General features: G+C 33.9%; 2 protein-coding genes and 1 long non-coding RNA gene across 6 annotated transcripts; 1 reads left to right on the top strand and 2 right to left on the bottom strand.

The window, feature by feature from the left end:
• The first annotated feature begins 880 nt into the window (after positions 1 to 880).
• On the top strand, positions 881 to 6,643 carry LOC140016943 (probable UDP-3-O-acyl-N-acetylglucosamine deacetylase 1, mitochondrial). Of its 2 annotated transcripts, none has more exons than XM_072071229.1 (7): positions 881 to 1,026; positions 1,133 to 1,444; positions 2,201 to 2,407; positions 3,654 to 3,755; positions 4,625 to 4,689; positions 5,587 to 5,722; positions 6,290 to 6,643. In XM_072071229.1, exons 1-7 carry the CDS (start codon positions 964 to 966, stop codon positions 6,341 to 6,343), a joined length of 939 nt encoding a protein of 312 aa, XP_071927330.1. In that variant the 5' UTR covers positions 881 to 963; the 3' UTR covers positions 6,344 to 6,643. The 2 variants fall into 2 exon arrangements, with proteins under 2 accessions (XP_071927330.1, XP_071927329.1); XM_072071228.1 differs by having other exon boundaries at positions 5,578 to 5,722.
• A 1,858-nt stretch (positions 6,644 to 8,501) lies between these two features.
• Positions 8,502 to 12,729, bottom strand: LOC140016629 (uncharacterized). 3 transcript variants are annotated; one of them, XR_011822842.1, is made up of 4 exons: positions 12,073 to 12,729; positions 11,879 to 11,946; positions 11,427 to 11,478; positions 8,502 to 9,964 (listed from the first exon to the last, which is right to left on the bottom strand). It is a non-coding gene; the product is annotated as an uncharacterized lncRNA (long non-coding RNA). The 3 variants fall into 3 exon arrangements; XR_011822841.1 differs by having other exon boundaries at positions 8,502 to 9,229; XR_011822843.1 differs by having other exon boundaries at positions 8,502 to 9,229; positions 12,077 to 12,729.
• Positions 12,730 to 17,211: 4,482 nt separating this feature from the next.
• On the bottom strand, positions 17,212 to 21,901 carry LOC113717737 (E3 ubiquitin protein ligase RIE1). The gene is made up of 5 exons (XM_027242535.2): positions 21,047 to 21,901; positions 19,565 to 19,684; positions 18,395 to 18,527; positions 18,127 to 18,282; positions 17,212 to 17,669 (listed from the first exon to the last, which is right to left on the bottom strand). Exons 1-5 carry the CDS (start codon positions 21,586 to 21,588, stop codon positions 17,508 to 17,510), a joined length of 1,113 nt encoding a protein of 370 aa, XP_027098336.2. The 5' UTR covers positions 21,589 to 21,901; the 3' UTR covers positions 17,212 to 17,507.
• Between the last annotated feature and the right edge of the window lie 584 nt (positions 21,902 to 22,485).

Genomic DNA, 22,485 nt, shown 5'->3' with positions numbered 1-22,485 from the left:
AAGGTACTCGGGGTTAAGTATAAAGATTCAACTGTTAGGTGTTAAGTATGAAGATTCAACTGTTAGGTCTTTGCAGGTGTTAAGTATAATACTTTCAAAGTTATTTTTTTTTTTCAAAAATCATTCGCTCACTGCTTTTTACATCCTTCTTATTTTCAACTGTGAAATACAAGATTTGAACCCTAAATTTGGCGGCGGCGGAAAAGACTCTCCTTCTATGACACTTCAAATATTGTCCAAACATTGATGTGAGGCCAATGTTTTTTCAATTGCTTACAATACTTACATACTGGTCTATAAACCCATAGAACATGTTCTAGTAATTTAGCTAATGCTTCCCTCCTTTAATTGTCAAATCATGGAAAAATAGACACAGTAGGAATCATCTGTCAATTTAGATAGGACTTATCATTAAAGTATGTTTACAATAATGATCAGTGGAAATAGTTGGTTTAAATTATGTGGCATTACTTATGTTCCCATTTATTGGGGAAAAATTGGATAGCATGAAACCGTAGTTTTCACAACTTAAACCAAAATCAACCGTGGAAAGAATTGAGAGCTAAGGTTTATAATGTGGTATATGACTTGGTTGATTTATCAAGTTTTTTAAAATAATCCTAATTGCAATGGAGATTGAAGCAACTGAATATATTTACCATTTGTCGAATAAAACACCATTCAAAAAAGTCATAAATTTTCAAAGATAAGATTAACTCGAGTTGTAAACCTAGTTTTGTTGTGCAAAATTTCGACTTTTATCTTCTCTTCAAAAAAAAAATAATAATAATAATGCAATACTATCACAAAATAGATGGAAGTTTCTACTATTATGATAAACATCAGAGGTGGAAGTATAATTTTGCCCAACTTAAAAAGAAGTGTAAATGGTAATTCGCAAGTCAAACGGGAACAATTTTTTTCTCTTCTTTGACCGGTGAAAGTAAACACCTCATAAAGTTAATGACTCTCGCCGGCGGCATCAAATCCGCCGTCAAGTCGACGTCTCTAATCTCCTGGAAAACGGTAATTTCCTTCCCCAAAAAAAAAAAAAAAACCATTTTATGAAAAAAAGTCAAAATTGATCGGAACCCAATCGCTTATTTTCGCTTTTTTTTTGGTTGAATTGCAGACGGGAAAGTTACAGAAAACAGTGACCAACTATATACAGAAAACCGGGCTGGGAGTCCACTCCGGCAAGCTATCCACGGTGAAAATACACCCTGAGCTGGCCGGAAGAGGCAGGTACTTCGAATTTAAGTCGAATATCATCAGGGCTTCGATTGATTACGTAAAGGAGTCACCTTTATGCACTACACTTTGTAAAGATGGGTATAGTGTAAGAACGATCGAGCATTTGCTCTCTGCTCTGGAGGCCTCCGGTGTCGATAATTGCCGTATCGAAATTCAAAGCTGTGATTCTGATGATGATGCTTCTGTTGAGGTTGTTATTCTGTTGATATTGATTTGCTCCATTTTTTAAAAAAAATTTATACTTACATGTTGGATTGAGCGTTTGCTTCTGGCTGAATGCAAATGAGCGAATTGTAATGCCGTTTAATGAGTAAACAATTCCTTACGTGAAGAAAATAAGGTTATGCATGACAAATGTAGGTTAAATTGATGCAAAAGCAATGGTTTTTGATAGGTAAAACTAATAAAGGCCTTTATTTTTTATGGATGGATTAATGTGCTTTCATGTCTATTCATGAATGCAATGCTTGATTGTTTGTATTGAGCTAAAAATGCTTCATTACCATCAAGATATGGCTGTAGATAATATTTGTTGGTAAGTTTGACGGAAAAAAAGGGTTTTACTGTACTATCAAAAGCGCCTATTCTTAATGGATGAATTCATAAGTACTTGTGCCCACAGATGTATGCAATGGATGTGATTGAGTGTAAATGATTTGTTAAGTTAAGGAGATTGGGTTAAAAATGATTGTGGTTCACAGTTTTGGTGGACGGATTTACATGTGCTTCTATATGTGCTTAATCTGAATTACATGGTACATAACTCAGGAACAGAGAAAGGTTTGCATTTTTGAGAAGTTACGAATATGCACTGAATGTATATTAGTATCGGAGGTGTGATATGAAAGGAATATGATTCATTACTTGAAAAAGATAGGGATATGTTAAATATGTGCTGTTGGGTTTGATAAAAAACCTTGGTTTGATAACTGAAATACTGACACAGGTTCCTATTTTTGATGGGTCGGCAAGGGAATGGATGGAGGCAATTCGACAAGTTGGGCTAATGGTGGCCAAAGATGGTGGTGGTAAAAGCTGTGAAAAGTTGGCACCTTTTCTTAATGAACCTGTTTTTGTATCAAAGAATGATTCTTTTGTAGCGGCATTCCCTTCTCAGAAGACCAAAATCAGATATGGGATTGATTTTTCAAAGGTACATCTCTTCTTTGTTAATTAGTAACTTGTGCGGTAATATCAACTAATAGGGACCTTCGTATGTGCTTCTTTCTCTTAGCTTTCTAATAGAACTAGTTTTGATGAAGCTTAATTGTGTCTTCTTGATGTTGAGCACCTTCTAGAAACTTTCCACTTAAAGCGATTGCAGTAAGATGAGACAGTTGCATTTATAGAAACTGCTTGCTATTATGTCTGGATTCAGCAGGACAGCTTATAATTATTGTGAAATTAGATTTGGTGTTCATTGTTTTTGTGACCTCATTTCACTCTTTGTACATCTTGCAGTCTGAGATAAACTCAATGGCCTTTAAAAAGTATGTGATGGACATCTGCATTGAAGTACAATTGACTGCTAAAGTTATTTACAGTGCATTCTTCAGCCTTAGATGATACTCTAGCAAGAAACTTATTGCCATTAGTGGAATTGGTTTTAATACTTAGAACAAGCAGCGCACACACCGATCAAAAGTCAAAAGTTTTACTCCTCAAGTTAGATAGGATGTGGATATTAAGCCAGAAATTAAAGGTGACAACCATAGGCATTTGTTATTAAAATTCATCATAATTATGTTGTAGCTTAGTCTTTTCATAGTCTGATATCCACAATGATGATAATTAAAAATTGTCCTTAATTATACTAGGCTTGGTTGTCATTGAATATGTTGGACAAACTATTGATTAATGGAAGTTAGACAAACTATTGATTAATGGAAGTTAGAGAGATGTAAACATTCTAACAAGGTTCCTAAAGGGGCTGGTGGTAGAGATTTCCCTGGCATGGGGAAGAACCTTGCAGAGACTGGTGATAGGAGGATCACGTGGAACTTTGCTGGGGTAAGGGAAATTTAAAAAAGCTGCTGATGCATCTATGGAGAAGATGAAGGGTGGAACAATTTTACGAAAATGGTGCATATGTAGTAATACAGGGGATGACAACCAGTTTTCGGGAACATAAATTTTTGTGTGATTCGGGATTCAATATCCATGCTCAAGTTGTACATAATCTTTGTGCTGCGCACCTTTCTTTTTATACTTTTTGGTTCTTAATGAATAAATTCTCTTTCGCAAAGGTCAAGATTGTATCAATGTTTTCTTGTTTTTCAAGGAATAATTCTTTCTTCTGGCAAAATATAAGCCAATTTGCTGATATTATGTATGGTAAGTAAATTCTCAAAGTATTTTGCAATTTGAAATGTGGACTTGTGATGCTTTCTTTATTGCAGATACCTGCTATTGGCTGTCAATGGTTTTGTTTTACCTTTGCCGATGACCGCATATATGACAATCTGATTGCTTCTTCAAGAACCTTTTGTGTATATGAAGAGGTTGGTCCTAAGTCTTGTTTCTCACTATTTGGTTTCTCTCATTATCTGGTTCTATATTCTTGTGAATATAAGACTACTGATGATGATTGTGATTTTCTATTTTCATTGGGTGTATGAAATTTCTGGGATGTGTGCGATGAGTGGTTTGGATTTTTAAGTGCTTAGTCCTGTTCCTGTGCATCATGATATTTTGATGAGCATGCTAAGCCCATACTCTGCAGTTTGAGTAACAGGCAAAGCAACTCTTTGATGCATTTTTACTTCTTTAAGGGATGATGTATTTCCTAATCCTAGACAGAAGACGGATTTTGAGAATTTTTATACCTTTCATGCCTTAATTCTAGAAGCAACATAATGCCCCATGGCATTCAGCACCTTCCCCACCCAATCTCTCTCTCTCTCTCTCTCTGAGTTGTGTTTAGGTGTTTTGAAATATGTAAATTTGATCAACACTATGATGTATTTTAGTTGATCATAATTTTAAGTTTTCAATATGTGTTTCTGCCTGGAGTATAGACAACAGATATTGTACTCTTATAACTTATTGTATTATATTAGGGACTTCAAAGAACAACAAAGGCATTATGTTGGAGCAGGTTTAAATATGGCTTCAAATTTTCTTTTTGGTTGGTTAGTATGAGCATGGGGTTGATTGTTTTATGTCAAATTTAATTCTTTGGACATTAGTACTTGAAAACCTCTTCTGCTAAAAATTTCCAATCTGGGGGCTTCTGAATTGGTTATTCGAGTATATCAACTGTTTCTTTCATGTTAATGCAGTATGTTCCCAACAAGTATCATTTTTTTTGGTACTCTTACCATAAGGTTATGGTTCTTCTAATGGGATCCAAACCAAACTATTTTATCAGGTTGAAAAATTGCGAAATGCTGGACTTATCAGTGGAGGGTCAGCAGAAAATGCCATTATTTGCAGGTGAGAGAGAATTTATGTTGTAAATATGCACAGTGCCTGATTGTTGATAACCATGATATCTGCAGCTTCAAATTGTTTGATTGCTTGCTGATAATGGGATATACTTCCGTGCTTGAAAGAGAGACCTGAGTTATTACTCATATAAGATTTTCTTCATTTTAACTTATTTATCTACTTGCAATAATAGAATGTTTCATTTCTTGGACCCTATGGTCTTCTTCTTCTTCCATTTTTTTCTTTATCTGCTTATTTTAGTTTCTTTTGCTTAATCGTTTGGTTTGTTCATTGCTAATCAGTTTCTTTAATCTTCTTCCTTGTTGATTCCTTTTGGAGCTTTGCCTGCTGTGGCAAGTAGGTTGTGATACCTAAACAGTAATAAGGGGTCATAATTTTTAACGAACTATTGCTAGTCATAGTTGGCTTACCTGGTTACTGGAATTTTTGGAGCCATGTTCCATATTAGTCAGTCAAACTGTGTAATTTTTTTCCTATTAAAGAGGCTATTTTCTGTAACTTTAAATTGAGATTTTTTTGAAACCTTTGTTGGAATTTATTTGGTTTTTTTTTTTGTTATCATTATTATGTTTTATTAAGTAGTAGTGATTTTTTATGCCCTTTTAACTCTTTTAACCAGGGAAGTTAATTTTTCTCCACTTCCTTTTTCTGCCAAGGTCCCTCTCCTTTAGGATATCGACTTCTCTATTTTGGGAAGATGAATAAAATTAGTTATTTATTTTTTGAACTTAGATTGATGAGTGCAATATTGTGGTAAATACTCTGTTGGAGGGTGTTGTTTGTTACTTATTGAAAATGGCTAATTTCTAGGGTGCTTTTAGCTAATGGTTGAGCTTAATCATGTTGGATTCTGACTCCACTTCATCCGTTTAGTGCAAGCAGAGGCTGGTTAAATCCACCATTGCGTTTTGATGATGAGCCCTGCAGACACAAGGTGTTAGATCTTATCGGTGATGTATCCCTCGTTGCTCGCTCTGGCAGTCAAGGGCTTCCAGTGGCTCATATATTTGCTTATAAGGTATCCTTTTCCTTCAGATAATAGGTTGCTCACCTTTTATTTATAATTATTATTAGATTACACTTAAAGGCAGTTTTAGGCACCAAACTTTTAAAAAGTTTGAAGATTGTTAAAAAAAGCATTAGGAAAATGTTTGGTCATGAATTTTTCCTTAAGAACATTAATTGTAGTGTTTTTCTTTTCATGAAAATGCAGACAATAGATGAATAAGTCTCCCAGTGTGTAGTAAGTAGGAACTTTCTATGTTCTAGTTGCTACTATCGTAATTTGGAAGTAATGTGTAATTTGCCTTGAGCTTTTGCCGTAAAGGAAGAAAGCGGTTTTTGAAAATGAAATTATGTGGTGTAGGATCTGATCTTTGCTGCTGTCATATGTTGTATACACTTATATGCACATTAGAGAGATTCATAAAACTTATTGTTAATGAGGAGGCGACAAAATGAGTTGAATAAAATCTAAAGATGAGGCAGAGTAGTGGATTATTGTCACTAAGAAGAAATTTGATTCCTGATAAGAGTGCACTGCTATCGATCTGCTGATGAATTTAATGGACGTTTGGTGGCACAGGGTGGACATTCGCTGCATGCTGAGTTTGTTCGACAACTGAACAGAACAGAGTAAACTATTATCTGCACTGTGGGTATAGAGGCATCTTTGTTCAGGACCAAATGCTTATTGGAAGATCACCCCCATCAAATCCGTTCTGCGAGATAGCAGTATTCTCTTATAGTGGTTTGAGACATGATCTTATGAGTGAAACAAGTAAAGCTGATTTCAGGAAATGGATGAACTTTGTAATATGTATAGTTACAGATGAAGTAGTGTTCGCTTGATTTGTTGCCATCAGATCTTTATTGTTCCAGACTTTTAGACACTTTGTAGAATTTCCATCAATGGAATTCAGCTTGTTATTTCATTTCATTTTTAAACGTATTTTTCGACGTGAGCTATGAAAGATGGCAGATGCATGACTATCTGATGAAACCCTCTTGGCATGTCCAACCAAGATAGTAGACTGCTAATTTTCAGAGGATTGATTGTTTGATTAGAAATAAGGACAAACTGAGAAAAACAAAATAAGGTTTGTTCTTTCATTCGACAACTGAAAACTTAAGTTTGCAGCTGAAGCAATTTGGTCTTGACTTGTTTGTAGTCTTTTCAAAGAATGACAAATCATTCAGCTTTGAATAAACCTTGTATCCATGGTGAGGATAATTCTAGCATAATAAAAAACATTAGAATACACCTGTTTGCAAGTTTTTATAATAGAGGGGACGCAGCGAGAAATTTCAACTCTCCCTCCCAAATGCAGAAAAAAAAAATTGATTGGAATGTGAAGCTTCAGAAGTCATTCCTTCTATAAACTCCCCGTATTTACCACCACGTCATGGAGTGATACTAATGAACAATGTTGACAAATCAACAGCGGAGAAATATTATTAATAGAGCGCGAGCTTTTGTTCATAGTTCTTACAAATCATGAATGTTGCAAGTGGTTTTACTTCATTATATAGGCCTTTTTCATCTATGCAGATGGAGGACAATGATCCCTCACCCTATTTTACAGCTTTACTAATCCTTTCTCTAGAAATCTTTTGGATACCTTTGAGCAGGGGAATGACTAGCCCAGTTGCCACAATTGATGGCCAATAGCAGTGTTTTTCATCTCCTAGAAATTCTAGCCTTAGCAAAGAAGTCCACAATCTAACAACCCCCAATCCGCCCGTTAATGTTAGAGGATGGATTGGGTCAGTTAGGTTATGAGTTTAGTTGGTTGGGTAAGAACAACTCAACTTATTCATTAAGCGGATTAAATTTTTTATTTGAACACCTAATGTCCATCCAACTTGTTTAAAAATAGTTCAGAACAATAAATACAAGATTCAATATACATATGCCCAACCACTTGCATTTGAACATGTGTTAACAAATTCTCATATATATGTTTTAATCAATATTTTTAATTTTTTTATTTAAAAGAAAAAGAAATTTGAAATAAAAACTCATGCTTATTTTGCTTTACAACAATAATTATACTTTCTCAACTTTTATAATAATTTATTATAACTTTAAGAGTATGTTATTTTCCTCTCATTTTTTTTTTGGTTGTTGATCTCCGATTGCTACTTGCTTCTGTTTATTAATATTTTTGTATATCTAGAATAAAGTTTTAAATTTGTTCTAATTGCATTCTTTTACTTTTCTCTAACTTATTTTATTTCATTATTAATAATAATTCCTCATCAATATTATAATACAACAAATTATATGTCTCTTAATTACCATTTCAAGTATAATATAAGCTAGTATTCAATAATTTAAATACATTGATTATTACAACTAACAATAAAGCATATATGAATAGTAAAAGTGTTAAATAAGTTGTGACAAAAAATAAGTTTCAATCAATTAGTAGAATTAAAAAGTATAAAGTAAACAAATTTTTTTAACTAATCTATTTAAATGTACAATTGATTATGTAAAATTCACAATACAAGCAATATAAAAGTGAGTGTTTGTATATTATTCTATTTATAGTGCGTTTACAAGGAGTTTAAGAAGTGAGTGTGTGTATGTGTGTGTGCAAATGTGTTAGTGTGTGAAAAACTGAAAATATATCTTACTACTAGGAGGTTTTCGGCTGTGCTAAGCACAGCCTAGCCCCCTATAATCTGTTGTCATATATTTTTGTATAAGATAAGATTAACAGTAATGTTTGTGAAATAGCATTCTTAAAATCATAAATTACCAATCAAACTTGTGGCTAACATTATAAGACTAAACAAAATCAGAAAACCATCAACATTGCAAAAGATAAGAGAAGATGACAAAAGATTGGCAAGTAGTTTTACAAATAGTTTGATATCTTCAAGTGTAAGTTAGTCTTACAGAGACGGGAGAAGACATGCTAAATACTTAATATAAAGTGCAATGATAAGCTGCAATTACAAAATATCAAATATTGAGATCCATTAAGTTGCACAAAAGAACAATTTCTTAATGGATGTCAATATTGTATCAAAAGATGCAAGATTAGCAATTCAACTGTAAAGTGCTTCAAGATTAGCAAGATTAGCAATTCAAAAGGCTTCAAGCAAGTTTAGAGTTCATTATCACGCTGCTTCTTAAAGGGACTTCTTGGTACAAGATTAGTTGGAGCGAAAGCTGAGAGTGCATTGGTGGGCAGTGAGGCAGGTGTAATAGCTTCAGCAGAATTTGATCCAATTTCAGGAGGTACAGTTCCAAAAATCAAGGCTCTCTTTGCTGTGATCATTGGAGGCTGCACTTTGTTTGCAGTAGCAGAAGTTTTAGCAATGGTATCAAGCAATTTTTTGGTTGATGGACTGAAAAATTTATTTTTGTTAGCAGACTGCAGCACAATAGCATGAAGGTCTGGAATTTTTTCATTTGTTTCTACAGCCGTGATTGCCATTGGAATGTGAGCTGATTCCTCAGTAGTGTATGCCTTGACAATATTATACTTGCCTTCCTTCTAGCCTTGATAATCTGCTTCATAGTAGCGGATGAAACACACAATCGAATGTTTTTCGATTGCAGATGCTAGTTCAGCAGAAAAGTTAATCTCCTACAATTTTTTATTTTAAAGTATAAATAATTATCAAGTGTATCCTGAAATATTAGCTATTTGTTTGCAAGTAGAAGTTCTTATTGTATATTTTGCTCCTATACACTCTGCTGATATATATGAGTAGGTCTATACAATATGCCAATATATATATATGAGCTCTTTGTCTGTTTTAATAACATTTGACCACTACTAACTACGTCAAAGAGACCATCTATTGAATTTGAGTGTTGGCTTGTCTTTCTTTTTCGCATTCCATAGCATAGCACAGAAGTCTGACTAATGATTAATTAACACAATAGCAACTAAAAGTGCATACACATAGTCAGTTTTAACCCGAGCCAAACATGTCATGTATAGATATACCAAGATAATAACCAAGAACTCAAGCACATACAATAAACAAAACTTACTATCAGATTTTAGCGAGAAGAACATATTTTATGTTTCTTAATGGTTATTAATGTTAATAAAAGCTAAAACTTTCCAACAGAAAACATGCGGCCTCTAATTTAATCAGTAACATAACAATTTCAAAACTCTAAATACATAAAAAAAGTGCAAATCAAAAGCATAAAGCTTAAATTTGATTTTGAGTTTTTTAGACAAACCTCGTAGCAATGTATGCAGACTTGTAAGAACAAAGCACAAATAGCCTACAACAGAGGCAACTTCAATTTAAATGAAAATTTTCGTTTTAAAGCAAAAAAAAAAAAAGAATAAAATTCAATGCAGATAAGGGGGAAAAGTTCAAAATTTTAAAAAATATTAATAAATCAATATAAATAAAAAAGAGGGAAAAGGTAATTTATTGTTTTTTATCAGGTGAAAGATGAAAAAAAAAAAAAAAGATAGCAAAAAAATAAACCATACCACATGGGGAAAGTGAAGCAACAAGAGCAAAACACCAATTGTTTTTTTTTCTTATCCTTCTTAAACCAAATAAATGATCATGATTACTTGTGAAAAAGGTTTAAAGGAAACATCAAATCTATCAATGATTTCTAGGTTGATCAATGGTTTAAAATTGAGAAGGTACAATAAAGGTTAGAGAAAGATGGTGGTGTTTTCTCTAAAAGCTTTTCATGCCCTAAACAAGTCTAGACTAAACGAAACAGCAAACAAGGCACACACTAAGTTGCTTAATCAATAGTCACTTAGATGACTAAACAAATTTTGCTAATAACAGCCTTTCTACATTGACCTTAAAGTTCTCTGAAAAATAGTTAATCACTCCTATTTCTCATTTAGAACAACAACAGGGCACACATCTCATCTGAGATATTATAACTATAATTCATTCTAAGAAAAACTATCTTAGGTTCTGTATAACTTCTTATTTTTATGTGTTACCAAATTATCCATTGTGATTAAAGAAAAAGCACCAGTAGCAGGAGGTTGAAATTAGTTAAAAAGGAACTTGTCATGTAATCCAGTGGCAGGAGGTTGAAATTAGTTAAAAAGGAACTTATCATGTAATAATAACTTTAGCATAGCAGCCGCAACCCCAAAATCAGCACAAACAAAAGTTTGTCTCACAAAATATATTGTGCTAATGACTTTGGCTCACAAAATCTGTTATTGATGTCCATTACTACAATTTTTTTCTAGTGTATATAGCAATTTGACTGTTTGATAGTACACTGATTATATACAAACCAGTAGGACAGCTTAATTGGCCAGAATCATATCAGCAAATGGATCTCTCTTTTTTGTAGGTATTCCACTAATAATATATATATATATATATATATATATATATATATATATATATATATATATATATTCAAGAATTCACCAAATTTCAAAATAAGAATTATTGAACTGGGAGCTGGATTCGTATCTTCATTTTTGGCTTGTTTTTTTCAGGTGAATGGGTTGCAGCAGCACAATTGGATTGAGAAAATATTAACACAATCACCTACTCAAATAAACAATCATTTGTTTCACAAAGGATCACACAAAACAAATAGCACCAGCAAACTTAAAATAAATGAAGTAGAAACTGAAGAAAAACTACTAAAAAAAAAAAGCGAACGGTGAAATTTCACATTTGAAAATATAGTCACATAAATGAAGAAAAGCTGCTCATAGATTCAAGAAAGACAACAAGCTGACCTTCAAATTAAAGAATTCCTTGACTGATGATATGAACTGCAAAAGGAGGAACCTATCAATTGAAACATATGTGTATATTAGAATTTATTAATCTGTCTATTACTCATACGGGGAAAATTTGACAAAAAAAAGGGAAAGACTTTTTCTCACCAAAGAGACTCCAAAGAGAAAGTGTAAAGATCAAGATGCTTCTTCTTGCAGTTTATAAGACAGAAGAGCCAGTACCATGCACTAATAAATACCTCTATTCTATTTTTTGATTTCGTAATTCACTGGAAAGGTTACAGGCTAAATGAATAGGAAACCTATTTCTTATCATAATTGGAATAAGGGAAAAATCACATCTGAAAAGATATTTCTCATCATAATCGTACGACTGATGAGAATTGAAAAGAAAGCATGATTTGAGCAGAAAATTGAATGGCAAAGCCAATGAGAATAGAATGTCATACCTAATCTAACAAAAAGTTCCCAATTTCGCACATTTGAAGTACAATTATCACATGAGTGTCCAACAATTCTTGCAACATGAAATCAATAGAAAGAGAAATGGGTTAACATGAAATCAATTCTTGCAACATGAAATGGGTTAATTTGATATTAGAGAAAGAGGAAACCACGACAAGTGTAGACAAGAGTAGTTCACCTACTCCTAACTTTCCTCCTTTGAAGTACAAACACCATGTGAGCGACCAGCAATCTCTGCAACATGAAATCAAGTGTCTACAGGAGTAGCAGTTGACCTACTGGCTTGAAGAAGGAACTCACAAAACCCACCACAAATCATGTAAAAATTCCAACTTTTTGGCTAGAATAAACGTTTCGAATTGGGTTTGGTAGAATAGCCGTTTGGAATTTGATTTGCTTAAAATAGGCGCGCCGAATTTTGGCTCAGAATAGTCGTCTGGTAGAGAGAAAGAAAGAAAAGGCTTCAACAGCAATTTGAGAAAGAAACTGTTCAATGCCAAAAGAAAGAATAGGTTTCAGACAATTTGGAAGGAATATTTGACTTTTTCACATGACAAAAGAAAAAGGAAAGCACTAATGAGAAAGAAACAGTTCAATGCCAAAAGAAAGAGAAGATTTCGGACAATTTGAAAGAAATATTAAGAGAACGCTTTAGACAATTTGCAAGAAATATTTGATCTTGCCACTTGTCAAATAATTAAGAAGCCACTTGACAAAAGAAAAGGAAAGCACTAAACCTTCATCTTTTCTTATATACAAGGTAGATATTATAAGAACAAGTTGGTTCTTGCTGTAGTTGCTTATTGTGTTGCCACGTGATAGCTGAGAGGAGAAGCTGGTGTCTTGCATTTGTTGTGCTGCATTGACTTTTGTGATGGTTTTATAAGAAGCTCAATGGGCTGCAAATTTTGGCCCATGAAATAACGATATGGTATGTAGTATTATTTGGGAAAGGATAGTGCACCTGCTTGTTTGGGTTTACCACAACAATCCGACATTGAAAATAATTTTTTGCTATCATATATATATATATATATGCTAGCAACAAATGTAAAGGTTTTTTGGGCTACCTTAAAAAAATTTAATGCCAACAGTAAATGTTAAATAAATTAATGATTATCCTAACATTATAATTCAAAATGAATAACATTTTTCTTTATTGTTTATTATTTCTTTGCTCAAGAATAAACAGTTAATTGAGAACTATTTGATACCAATATATATTATGTGAGTGATAAATTTATGAATCGTTACTTCAGATAAATGTGTGAGCATAACAGATTTAAGTATAAATATAAGGTTGGATATTCAAAATCCAATCTTATTTATTTGGTATAGATTTTGGAAATTATTTCAATTTTTAGTGAAATTAAAATACAAAATTTGATATTTTTTCAATGAAAGTGAAAACATCACAAGGAGCAGTTTAAATGATAGTTTAAATGAGAGTGAAAACATCGAAAGAGCATTATAAATATAAGGAATGAATTTTACATTTATAAGTTTATAAGTTTGAACATTGACTTTCGTAGGGAAAATTTTATATGGAAAGAAAACACCTACGAACTATTTATATGGTGTAGGAAAACCTTATAAAACATGGTCATTATGTACATGACTATAATTTCTTACATCACGTTATGTGCTTGCAACATGAGATTTTACAAATGCAATAAGAGGTTCTAAGGATGAGGTTGAGTGTTACATGCCAATAAGAATTATCAATGAATTGGGCAGTAGCGGAATCATGATCTATACTTAGCGGGAGCATCATTGTACATCTAAAATGATGCTGTTATTATGTAAAGAAAATTTTGATTAAAAATACAATTTTTATTATGAGTTTTCTACATTTCAAAAGGAACGAGGTTACTCCTTATTTAAGTAGTAATTAGTTTTGTGTTTTAATAACTTTCAAAAATTTGTACGATAGGAGAGATGTCCAAAAAAATTGATTATTTAAGGAGGTAATATAAAAAGAATGGGAATTTCTCGTAATGTAGGGGGCAATATACAGGGAAAAAGATATTTTCTATAATTGAGGGGGAGCAATTATAATAAAAATATAAAAATGCATAAAAGTTTCAAGACTTGTACTTGTACTTGTCTCGTTTGAAAGACTTGTCTTCAAAAATGCATTTTTATGAAGGTTAAAATATAAAAGGATGACTTGTACTTGTCTGTTTGCATAGAAGGATGACTTGTACTTGTCTATTTGCAGAGTACAAAGATTTGTATTTGCTCTCAAATATTTAATTTTTGTTAAATACAAAACCTATTAGTTTTTCTTCTGTAAAAATATTAATGTAACACTTTTTCAATTTTAGTTACAAACATTTATGTATTTAACATAAATTAAATGATTCAAAATAAAATGCCCATAAAAAGTCAATACTTTACTCATCTAATGGATGAAAGTCATAAAGAATTAATACTTTATGGGCCATTTCTTTTTTTAAAAATTATTTAATTTATATTAGATAGATAACCTACCGATTTCCTTTTTGTAAGAATATTAGTGTAACACTTTTTGAATTTTACTTACAAACATTGATATATTTATCATAAATTAAATGTTTGAAAGTAAAATATCCATAAAGAGCCGGTACTTTAAATGGGTAATGTGTATTTGCCCAAAAACTACACCCCTTAAAGTTTATTAATTATTAATTGATTTGTAATACTTTGTCATTCATTGGACATGTAGCACATAGGGCAAATATGGTACAAAATTCTAATTTCACTCCCTAAAACAATATTTTAATCGTTTGGACTAAATTTGCAAAGAATTAATAAGTTCAGGGGAGGTCAGTGCAATTTTTCAAATTACAAGGGAGGTCAGTGCAAATGTTAGAAATCTCAGGGGAGGTTTCTGCAATTATCCCTTGAAAAAATGGACGAATTCCTGTTTGAACCAGTAGGTCAATGGGTTTGATCGGGTCAATTCTTTGATCAGGTCAATTCTTTGTCCAATCAAACTAGAAACCCAACCCAGCTCGATGCTTGGTTCACCAGGCCAACCGATTCAACTATTAAGTCAGGTTAGGTGTAATAACTACTATAGCCGTATATATAAAAAACTTTTACTGTAAATGGTTTTTGTGATGTTTTTTGGAGGGATTTTTTGAATATATTTTAGAGCACCTTTTAATAAAATATTTTAGGGTACTTTTTATAAATTAATACTATGATCTACAACTACAACCACCACCAACACCACCCCTACCTACCACTGCCACACCCCCTCCCTTTTCCTCCTTCCCTCCCCTTTCCCTCCATCCCCTCGATTTGGTTGAGGCCTCCGGTCATGACCAAAGGCCGTGACTAGATCGCAACCAGAAGGTCGCGATCTGGTCGTGACTAGATCAAGGGAGAGAAGGGAGGGTCAGGGGATGGCGAGGAAGGGGAAAAGTGAGGAGGAGGAGGAGGAAGAGGAAGGGGGAGGAGAAAGGAGGGAGGGGTGGTGGCGATAGGTGAAAAATGTTGTAAAATTTATTTTTTTTAAAAAAAATCTTTTTTTGTGTATATTGGTGAATTGTTTTTGATATATTATATGAATGAGATGTTTTTTGAGTTATTTTTGTTTGTATTACTATAGTATCGTATTTAAAAACTTATTTTTGAAAAATAAGCCAATCCAAATGGAGCCCTAGTTATCTGAGAGGATTACATATACTCAATAAGATAATTTTTCTAGCTGCTTTTCTTCTAATGCAAGAGCACAGTAATTCGGTAATGAAGCTTGTGTTTGCGTTATAGACATGTCATTCAAAAGACAGCTTGCTGCTATTATGAAAAAAAAAAAAAATCATCTTTTCAGAAAAACCTATTTTTAGTTACACTTTCTTTCACGTAAAATTTCATGATGTAGAGATCATGGATTGTAGCTTAATTTCCATTTAAGGCAAGTGAAGAATTTTTAGGAAATCCTTTTGTTTAAAGTTTAAACTAATATATATATTCCACATCGAAAATGGATCTAACCAACAAATTTGTTTAGCGCGATAAGGAATAATCTTCTAAGAATTTGACAAAGCAATTTTTCACTTCACTTGTTTTCCTCTCTGATCAAATCTAGCTAGGTAGATCTAAAAAAAAAAAGAAAAAGAAAAAAAGAAACCCATCAAATTGTTTTAATAGATTGATACCATAAAAAAAAATCACTTTGCTCTCCTAAATTTTGGGAGTAGTCACACTTCACGAATCTAAAACTTTGAAAGTATACTTGCTCCCCACTCCATCCATACTTTGTTAGGGAAAAAAAAAGATTGAGTTTAATAATGTTATTACCCTTTTATTGATGAAATTATGTACGATAAGTATTATTGCCCTTTATTATATATATATATATATATATATATATATATATATATATATATATATATATATATCTTCTCTATAGTATTTACTATAGCAAAAATTAAAATAATAAAAGAAGTTGCTAAAATCTTTCTTATTCATGTTGAATTAGCCTATGAACTTGGGCGATTTGATAAGCGGTTAGTTAATGCCAACAGGAAATTACAAGTTCAAAACCTACATGTGGTGCATTGAAGAGTTTTGGACAAACCTTCGTCCCTTAGTAAGAATCAGACTCACTCATTTGGTCGGATCTGGATTAGTCACACTGAGGTGGAGATACCGGATGCTCAAAGCCAAAAAAAAAAAATAATAATTTATTCTTTATATATTTTTTCAACATAGTAGACTTTTAAGTCGAATGATAACATGAGAAATAACACGGTAAGCATTGTCTTAAGCGGGTTGCCAATCCCTCATCCTGTCCAGGAAAGGTTTTAAACTCTAAACACACTACAAGCATCAGGGGCATGCCTTGTAAAACCACACGAAGGACAAGTCCCTTCCATTTCCTTTTTTTTCCCCTTAATTCTTCTTCTTTGGACATTCTTATATTAGGGAAGGACGAATTAAAGAGGAAATGAACAAATGAAGATTGAAATTCAACGTTTTTTTTATTTTTCTTTTTCTTTTTCTCCTTGGAAGGAAGATTGGAAGTAAGCAGCCCACAGAGCTTGTGTTTATGTAGTTTAGTTAATATTTAAAAGGCTATGATAAACTAGCGTTGTAGGAATTGTACACAAGCCAACTAGCTGCCAATCAATCAAAAAACAAACCAAGAAACACAGAAGAACAATTCCAGTTCACCTAAAAGCCCACAGCATCAGAGTCGACCACTACATACTACATGCATCTCCAACCACCTTTGTATCTGAAGGATCAACTGCAGAGTAGCAACTTTTAACTGAATATTTACAAGGCTGGAAGCTTTTTAATTCATACCTACTACCAGGGAAACTTTAAACAACATCAACTGCAAAGTAACTTTGACTGAATATTTACATGGCTGGAAACTTCTTGATTCATATCTACTACCAATGAGCTTTAAATAACTCAATTGCAAGGGAACACAAATTGCCAAAAGAAATCTAAGAGGCCGAATACATGACAGAAACTCAACAAACAAATGATACATCTTGTTCTCTTAAAAGGTATTTGAAAGCTGTTTCTTCCAGCCTTCATATCGCTGTACATATAAACACTGACTGACAGCAGATAGAAGAACCTATATCAACTTGTCTATTCTGCCTCGTTCTAAACCTGCTCAGTACCCTTCAGAATGTTGTACTTGCAGAGAGGACATGTTGCATTCATCTTAAGCCATTTCACTATACAAGGTTCGTGGAAATGATGGTTGCAAGGAAGAGCTTGGAGATCTGCCCCATCATCGTATGCAGTAAGACAGATACAGCATTCCTAGGAACAAGCAGAAGGAAGCCAAAAGGTCAAGACCAAAAGCAATCAAGGTGAAACTGCAATGCATTGAGAGTATGAGCGCAGTTATGGAGCAAGATTTATTTTTAATATTTATCTTATTTTATTCATACAGCATTTTTTATTAGCATATTGTATCATGATGCCCATAGCCACAAGCTGCTTTAACAAACTCAGAGCATAGAGGCCTCATAAAACCATAAGACTTGGTAAATCTAGGTCAAGATAATAGACAGGTCTATGGATGGATGGAAATTTCATAATATGTATGCTGACTTTCCAATCTGCTTTTTTATGGTTCAGGGCAGTAAAATAGAACATTCCAATGAAATTGGACTTCTACAATGGGATTTACAGACAAAAACTTCAGACAACCACGACAGGTTTACGCATTAGGAAGAGAACCAGCTTTAGCATTTCCAAAAGAGTGGTCACTTACTGCATCCTCAGGTAAAAGATTACGTTCAAGAGCCAAATATCCACCGCTCGATTGAATAGGGACCATTTTACCAGATCCACTAGGCTTATCCTCATCCATAGATATTTCAAACCTGTACTTAGGAAGCATACTTAGATCAGCATCAGATGCACCGTCCTGTGTGTTTGAACAAAAGTTGAAGTTAGCAATCTATTATCAACAGGCTTACCATCAAACTGAGTGTGTCTACATTGCCTGTGGTGACTGCATTGAGATTTTTGAGACTTACCTGCCCAGCAACCGCATAAAGAATTGCTATGATGCAAGGCAAGCAGCAACACAGGGCAAGTCCTATCAGGCATGCCAAAACCACACAAAAGATGGCAAAGAACACATCAAATGCCAGAAATACAACCGCCAACCTGCAATGCTCAAAACCAGAATTCTCATGATCTATATCTGCCAGTTTTAATTGAAATCGTTTCTCAATGCTGAGTTGAAGAAGAAAAATGAAAGATAAAAAATTTTTACCGGCTGTAGATGCAAGCTTTAATTGACATAAAAAGAAACAGTTTATAGTAGCCAACAAACTCTCGAATACAGCTAGTGACAGGAGCCGTAATATAGGGAGGGTGAGCTTTAAAAAAATTGATTTCTGACCTTATACTCAACAAATTAGCAGCATTATACTCAGAATCTAACAAATGCTTTTAGCAGAAAAAATTCATTTGAAGAAAACAGAGAATAAAGAACAAAATGCTTTTAGCAGAAAACATTCGTTTGAAGAAAAAAGACAATAAAGAACCATATGTCAAAAAATTTGTAGACATTGAAAAAGCTGATATAGAAAATACAGTAACTGATGCTCCATGAGTAACATGAAAACATACAGCTGGTCAATGGTAAGGCTTTGTCTAGGAAAATAATAATTAATCTAATTTTAGGAGACCAAAGTAAATTTGTCCGAATTCATTTTTTAAATGTTGTCAGCAAGTGCCATTTCAATTCAAAACTAGCTGTTTAGAGATTTTTGGTTCTTTCTTCTGTTCTTTCTAATCTTTTTTATTTGTTTTTTTCTGTGGGCAGAAGGGGGAGGGGTAATTTTCTTTAGTAACCATTATTATGGAAAACACTCCAAACAATATTGTCTGTAGAAGGAAGTTATGAATATTTTATATTTTCTTTCAATTTTAATCAGGACAAGAAAAAATGGATATAAAAATTCAGTAATGACAAGAAAAGGAAATCATCAAACATATAATTCAACATGCAGAGATGGCAATCTTGTCACCACAATCTAGACTCACAAGCATGTTATATAAACAAGCAAAATAACTGTATCATAAGGCAAAAATGAGAAGCTTAATTTACATTTATAAACTATATCAACAACCTTGAGCAGTTATCTAGATAAAATAAACAAAAAGAAAATCTGAAATGCAATTGGATAAAGGCATACCAGTACAGACGGGGGGCCCCCTGCATAAGAACTTCGCCTCCAGAGACTACCCAGTAAAAGCCAATTATCCACCATAGAAAGGATGCCATTGTGTTTACAGATTCACATCGTTTAATGCAACTGGATTATGCACAAAAAAACAAGCAGTCAAGAAGGCATCTTCGCTTTTCTCCAATAGTGATAAAACAAACTTTCCAATAAAAGAAGACAGCCCAAACCAACAAAAATGACAAACAATAGTCAGTCTAAGGCATAAAATCACCCTTAGAAACTTCCAAGACAATTTAGAGTTTCATTAGAGCCAAAAGTTTGTGCTTCTAGGGCATATGGCAAAACTTCTTGGCAAGTCAAGGCTGGAAAATACACACTCTGGAAACAACAGAAGTAGGTTGTGGCATCATGACAACATAAACCAAGAGTTCCTATGCATCACTAAAATATTTCAACAATTAGTCACTTAAGCTTTTATATTTATCAATAACCTCAATCCACTATATTCCAAAACTCCCGTGCACTAGAATCTAAAGCAACAAACTTTATATCCAACTACCAAAAAAGAGAACAAGTCAGCATGTAGTATGAGTTAAATGGAACTATAATCTCTCGCAAAAGATAACATAATGTCCAGAGATACACACATGCATAATTGCATATGCCAAGTTACAAACTTCCATTCTCCCATTCAATCACAATGTAATGGGCATAAGTGACTCAATTATTTCTGACTTCCAAATCCTACAAACACAAAGCTAAAGCTCCAAAGTCCACACAATTCAGCTTTTAACACAAGTCATAAGCAACTAGAGTTTCCCATAAAACGTCAAGGTATAAACTATTCCACTTGACACCTGGACATGGAAAAATAAAGCTACAACCCTTAAAAACACATCCTTCAAGCTTTCATACCTCGAAGTTGAACTTAACAAATAGACTAAAACATGCGCATTGTCAAGCATATCAAACTATAAATTGCAACATTCCAATTCTAACCAATAGCATAAAGTACAACAAAACCTCATACAGAAACAAAATGTTACAGCTCCATTCTTGGAATCTGTGTTAACTAAGCCGTGTACCGAATTATCCCTTTCAAGCTATCTATCATGATACTCCAACTTTTAACACACAAAATAAAGCTACAGCCTTTTGGACAACAGACAAACACGCACACTCTCACATACACACGTACAAAATTTAAGGATATAAGTTCCAATTTTATTAACTTTGCCGCGCGCAATTATCCATTTCAAGCTATGAATTTTATAGTCCAAACTCATCAACCAGAAACAATTAAACAGAGAGACATAATGTGGAGGCTTCATACTTCATAATCCACTATCAATATTATTCATATAAACCTGTAAATATAACATTTCCAACCTTAAAAAACAACCACATGTTAAAGTTCCAAACTTTAAAATCCAATCGAGCTAAAAAGAAAAACCAGTAAAACTTAACTTAAATGAAAAAAAAAAAACTTACGTTGACCGGTTCGATTGCCCCAAAGCTCCAGCACCATTTCCCTCCTCATCCTCCTCAATTTCCCCATTTCCCCCATCCCCTCCACCACCATTCTCCGAATACCCTCTCCACCTACTGTTCCCCCAATTTCCCCTCCTATTCCTCCGCCTATACTCAATCCAAACTAACGCCACATGGACCAAACACTGCAGAGCATATCCACATATCCAAACCCTAATGGGCACATTCTCCCTCTCCTTCACAGTACATAAAACCATAACTATCGAAACAAACACAAACGCCAAATTCCACATTATATCCAACGCCACCACCGGTTTCGAGTAGCCCCAGTCGGCGCGGCGCTCCTCCAGCTGCCGAGCTGCCGTTTCCCGGACCAGCATGGAAGCTCCACGTCGACCCGTGACCCGACCGAGTAGAACAGCCAGTGGAGCTGTTCCGGGTCGGCCATGGTTCGCCTCCGCCTGACGCGGGCGGAGCAGCGGAGTGGTCGTGGAAGTATCCGTATCCGGGTTCAGGACATGGGTGACAGCGGTGGAAGCCATTTCAATAACTTGAAATGAATGAATGGTTCTATTTATTCCACAAAATGTTTGGGAAAATTTGTAGGATTTAGAAGAAAAGGTTGAATTTGGAGGTGAAGAGAGGCATGAGTAGTGTGTGTTGTGTGTTGTGTGTGTCAATTTCCGGAGAGTGAAAGAAGCTTTGGTGTGCCTTTTTGGTTTTTTTTGAATGTGCAGTAGAGAGTTGAAAGGTTGGTGAGGGAGAGAGTGGCTGGGAGGTGACGATCGTTTGGGGTGTTTTGGTAATTTCACATTAGTTAATTTTAATGATATTTATTTCGAAAGGAAATCTTAATGACATTTAACAAATAATTATGAGGAAAATTGCTAAGTTCTATAATCTATAAAAAAACAAAAACCTAAAAGAATCTCATAGTATAAAACTAAAAGTTTTTTTTTTCTTCTTTTGACTGTTTGGTATTAATTTGTTGGTCGTTTCTTGGTCTAATAACATGAACAACAAAAGTTACACTAGATTCCAATCAGAATGACTATACATTTGCAAATCTAAACTTCATTTGGATTTAACAGTTTTTTGAAATTCTACAGTAATAAATTCTAAAACAATTCAAAATTACAATACATTTCAATTACACGCAATACATCTCAAATACATTAAAAAATAAAAAAACTCTCTCTTTCTTCTTCCACAGATTGCCCACTACCACCATCTATCACTCTCCATTACCACCGTCACTACCACCACCACCATGACACTCCCTTCTCTCTCCTCCCCCTTCTCCCTCTCTCGCTCCCCTTCTCCTTCCTCCTCTCCCTCCTCCTTTCTCTTTTCCCTTTTCCAACCCCCCAATCCCTCATCCCCTTCGCTGATCGCGACCTTCCTGGTCGCGACCAAGAGGTCGTGGCTGGAGTCACAAT

The sequence above is a fragment of the Coffea arabica genome, chromosome 11c (genome assembly GCF_036785885.1).
Source record: "Coffea arabica cultivar ET-39 chromosome 11c, Coffea Arabica ET-39 HiFi, whole genome shotgun sequence".
In the NCBI taxonomy this organism is placed as follows: domain Eukaryota; kingdom Viridiplantae; phylum Streptophyta; class Magnoliopsida; order Gentianales; family Rubiaceae; genus Coffea; species Coffea arabica.
This window is presented reverse-complemented; position numbering and strand designations above follow the sequence as displayed.

Coding starts and splice junctions, on each gene's coding strand:
- LOC140016943 (XM_072071228.1), top strand. CDS start 964: ATGACTCTCGCCGGCGGCATCAAATCCGCCGTCAAGTCGACGTCTCTA. Junction 1,027..1,132: donor CTCTAATCTCCTGGAAAACG/GTAATTTCCTTC, acceptor GTTGAATTGCAG/ACGGGAAAGTTACAGAAAAC. Junction 2,408..3,653: donor ATGGGATTGATTTTTCAAAG/GTACATCTCTTC, acceptor TCTTTATTGCAG/ATACCTGCTATTGGCTGTCA.
- LOC113717737 (XM_027242535.2), bottom strand. CDS start 21,588: ATGGCTTCCACCGCTGTCACCCATGTCCTGAACCCGGATACGGATACT. Junction 19,685..21,046: donor GGGCAATCGAACCGGTCAAC/GTAAGTTTTTTT, acceptor TGCATAATCCAG/TTGCATTAAACGATGTGAAT. Junction 18,283..18,394: donor TTTATGCGGTTGCTGGGCAG/GTAAGTCTCAAA, acceptor TCAAACACACAG/GACGGTGCATCTGATGCTGA.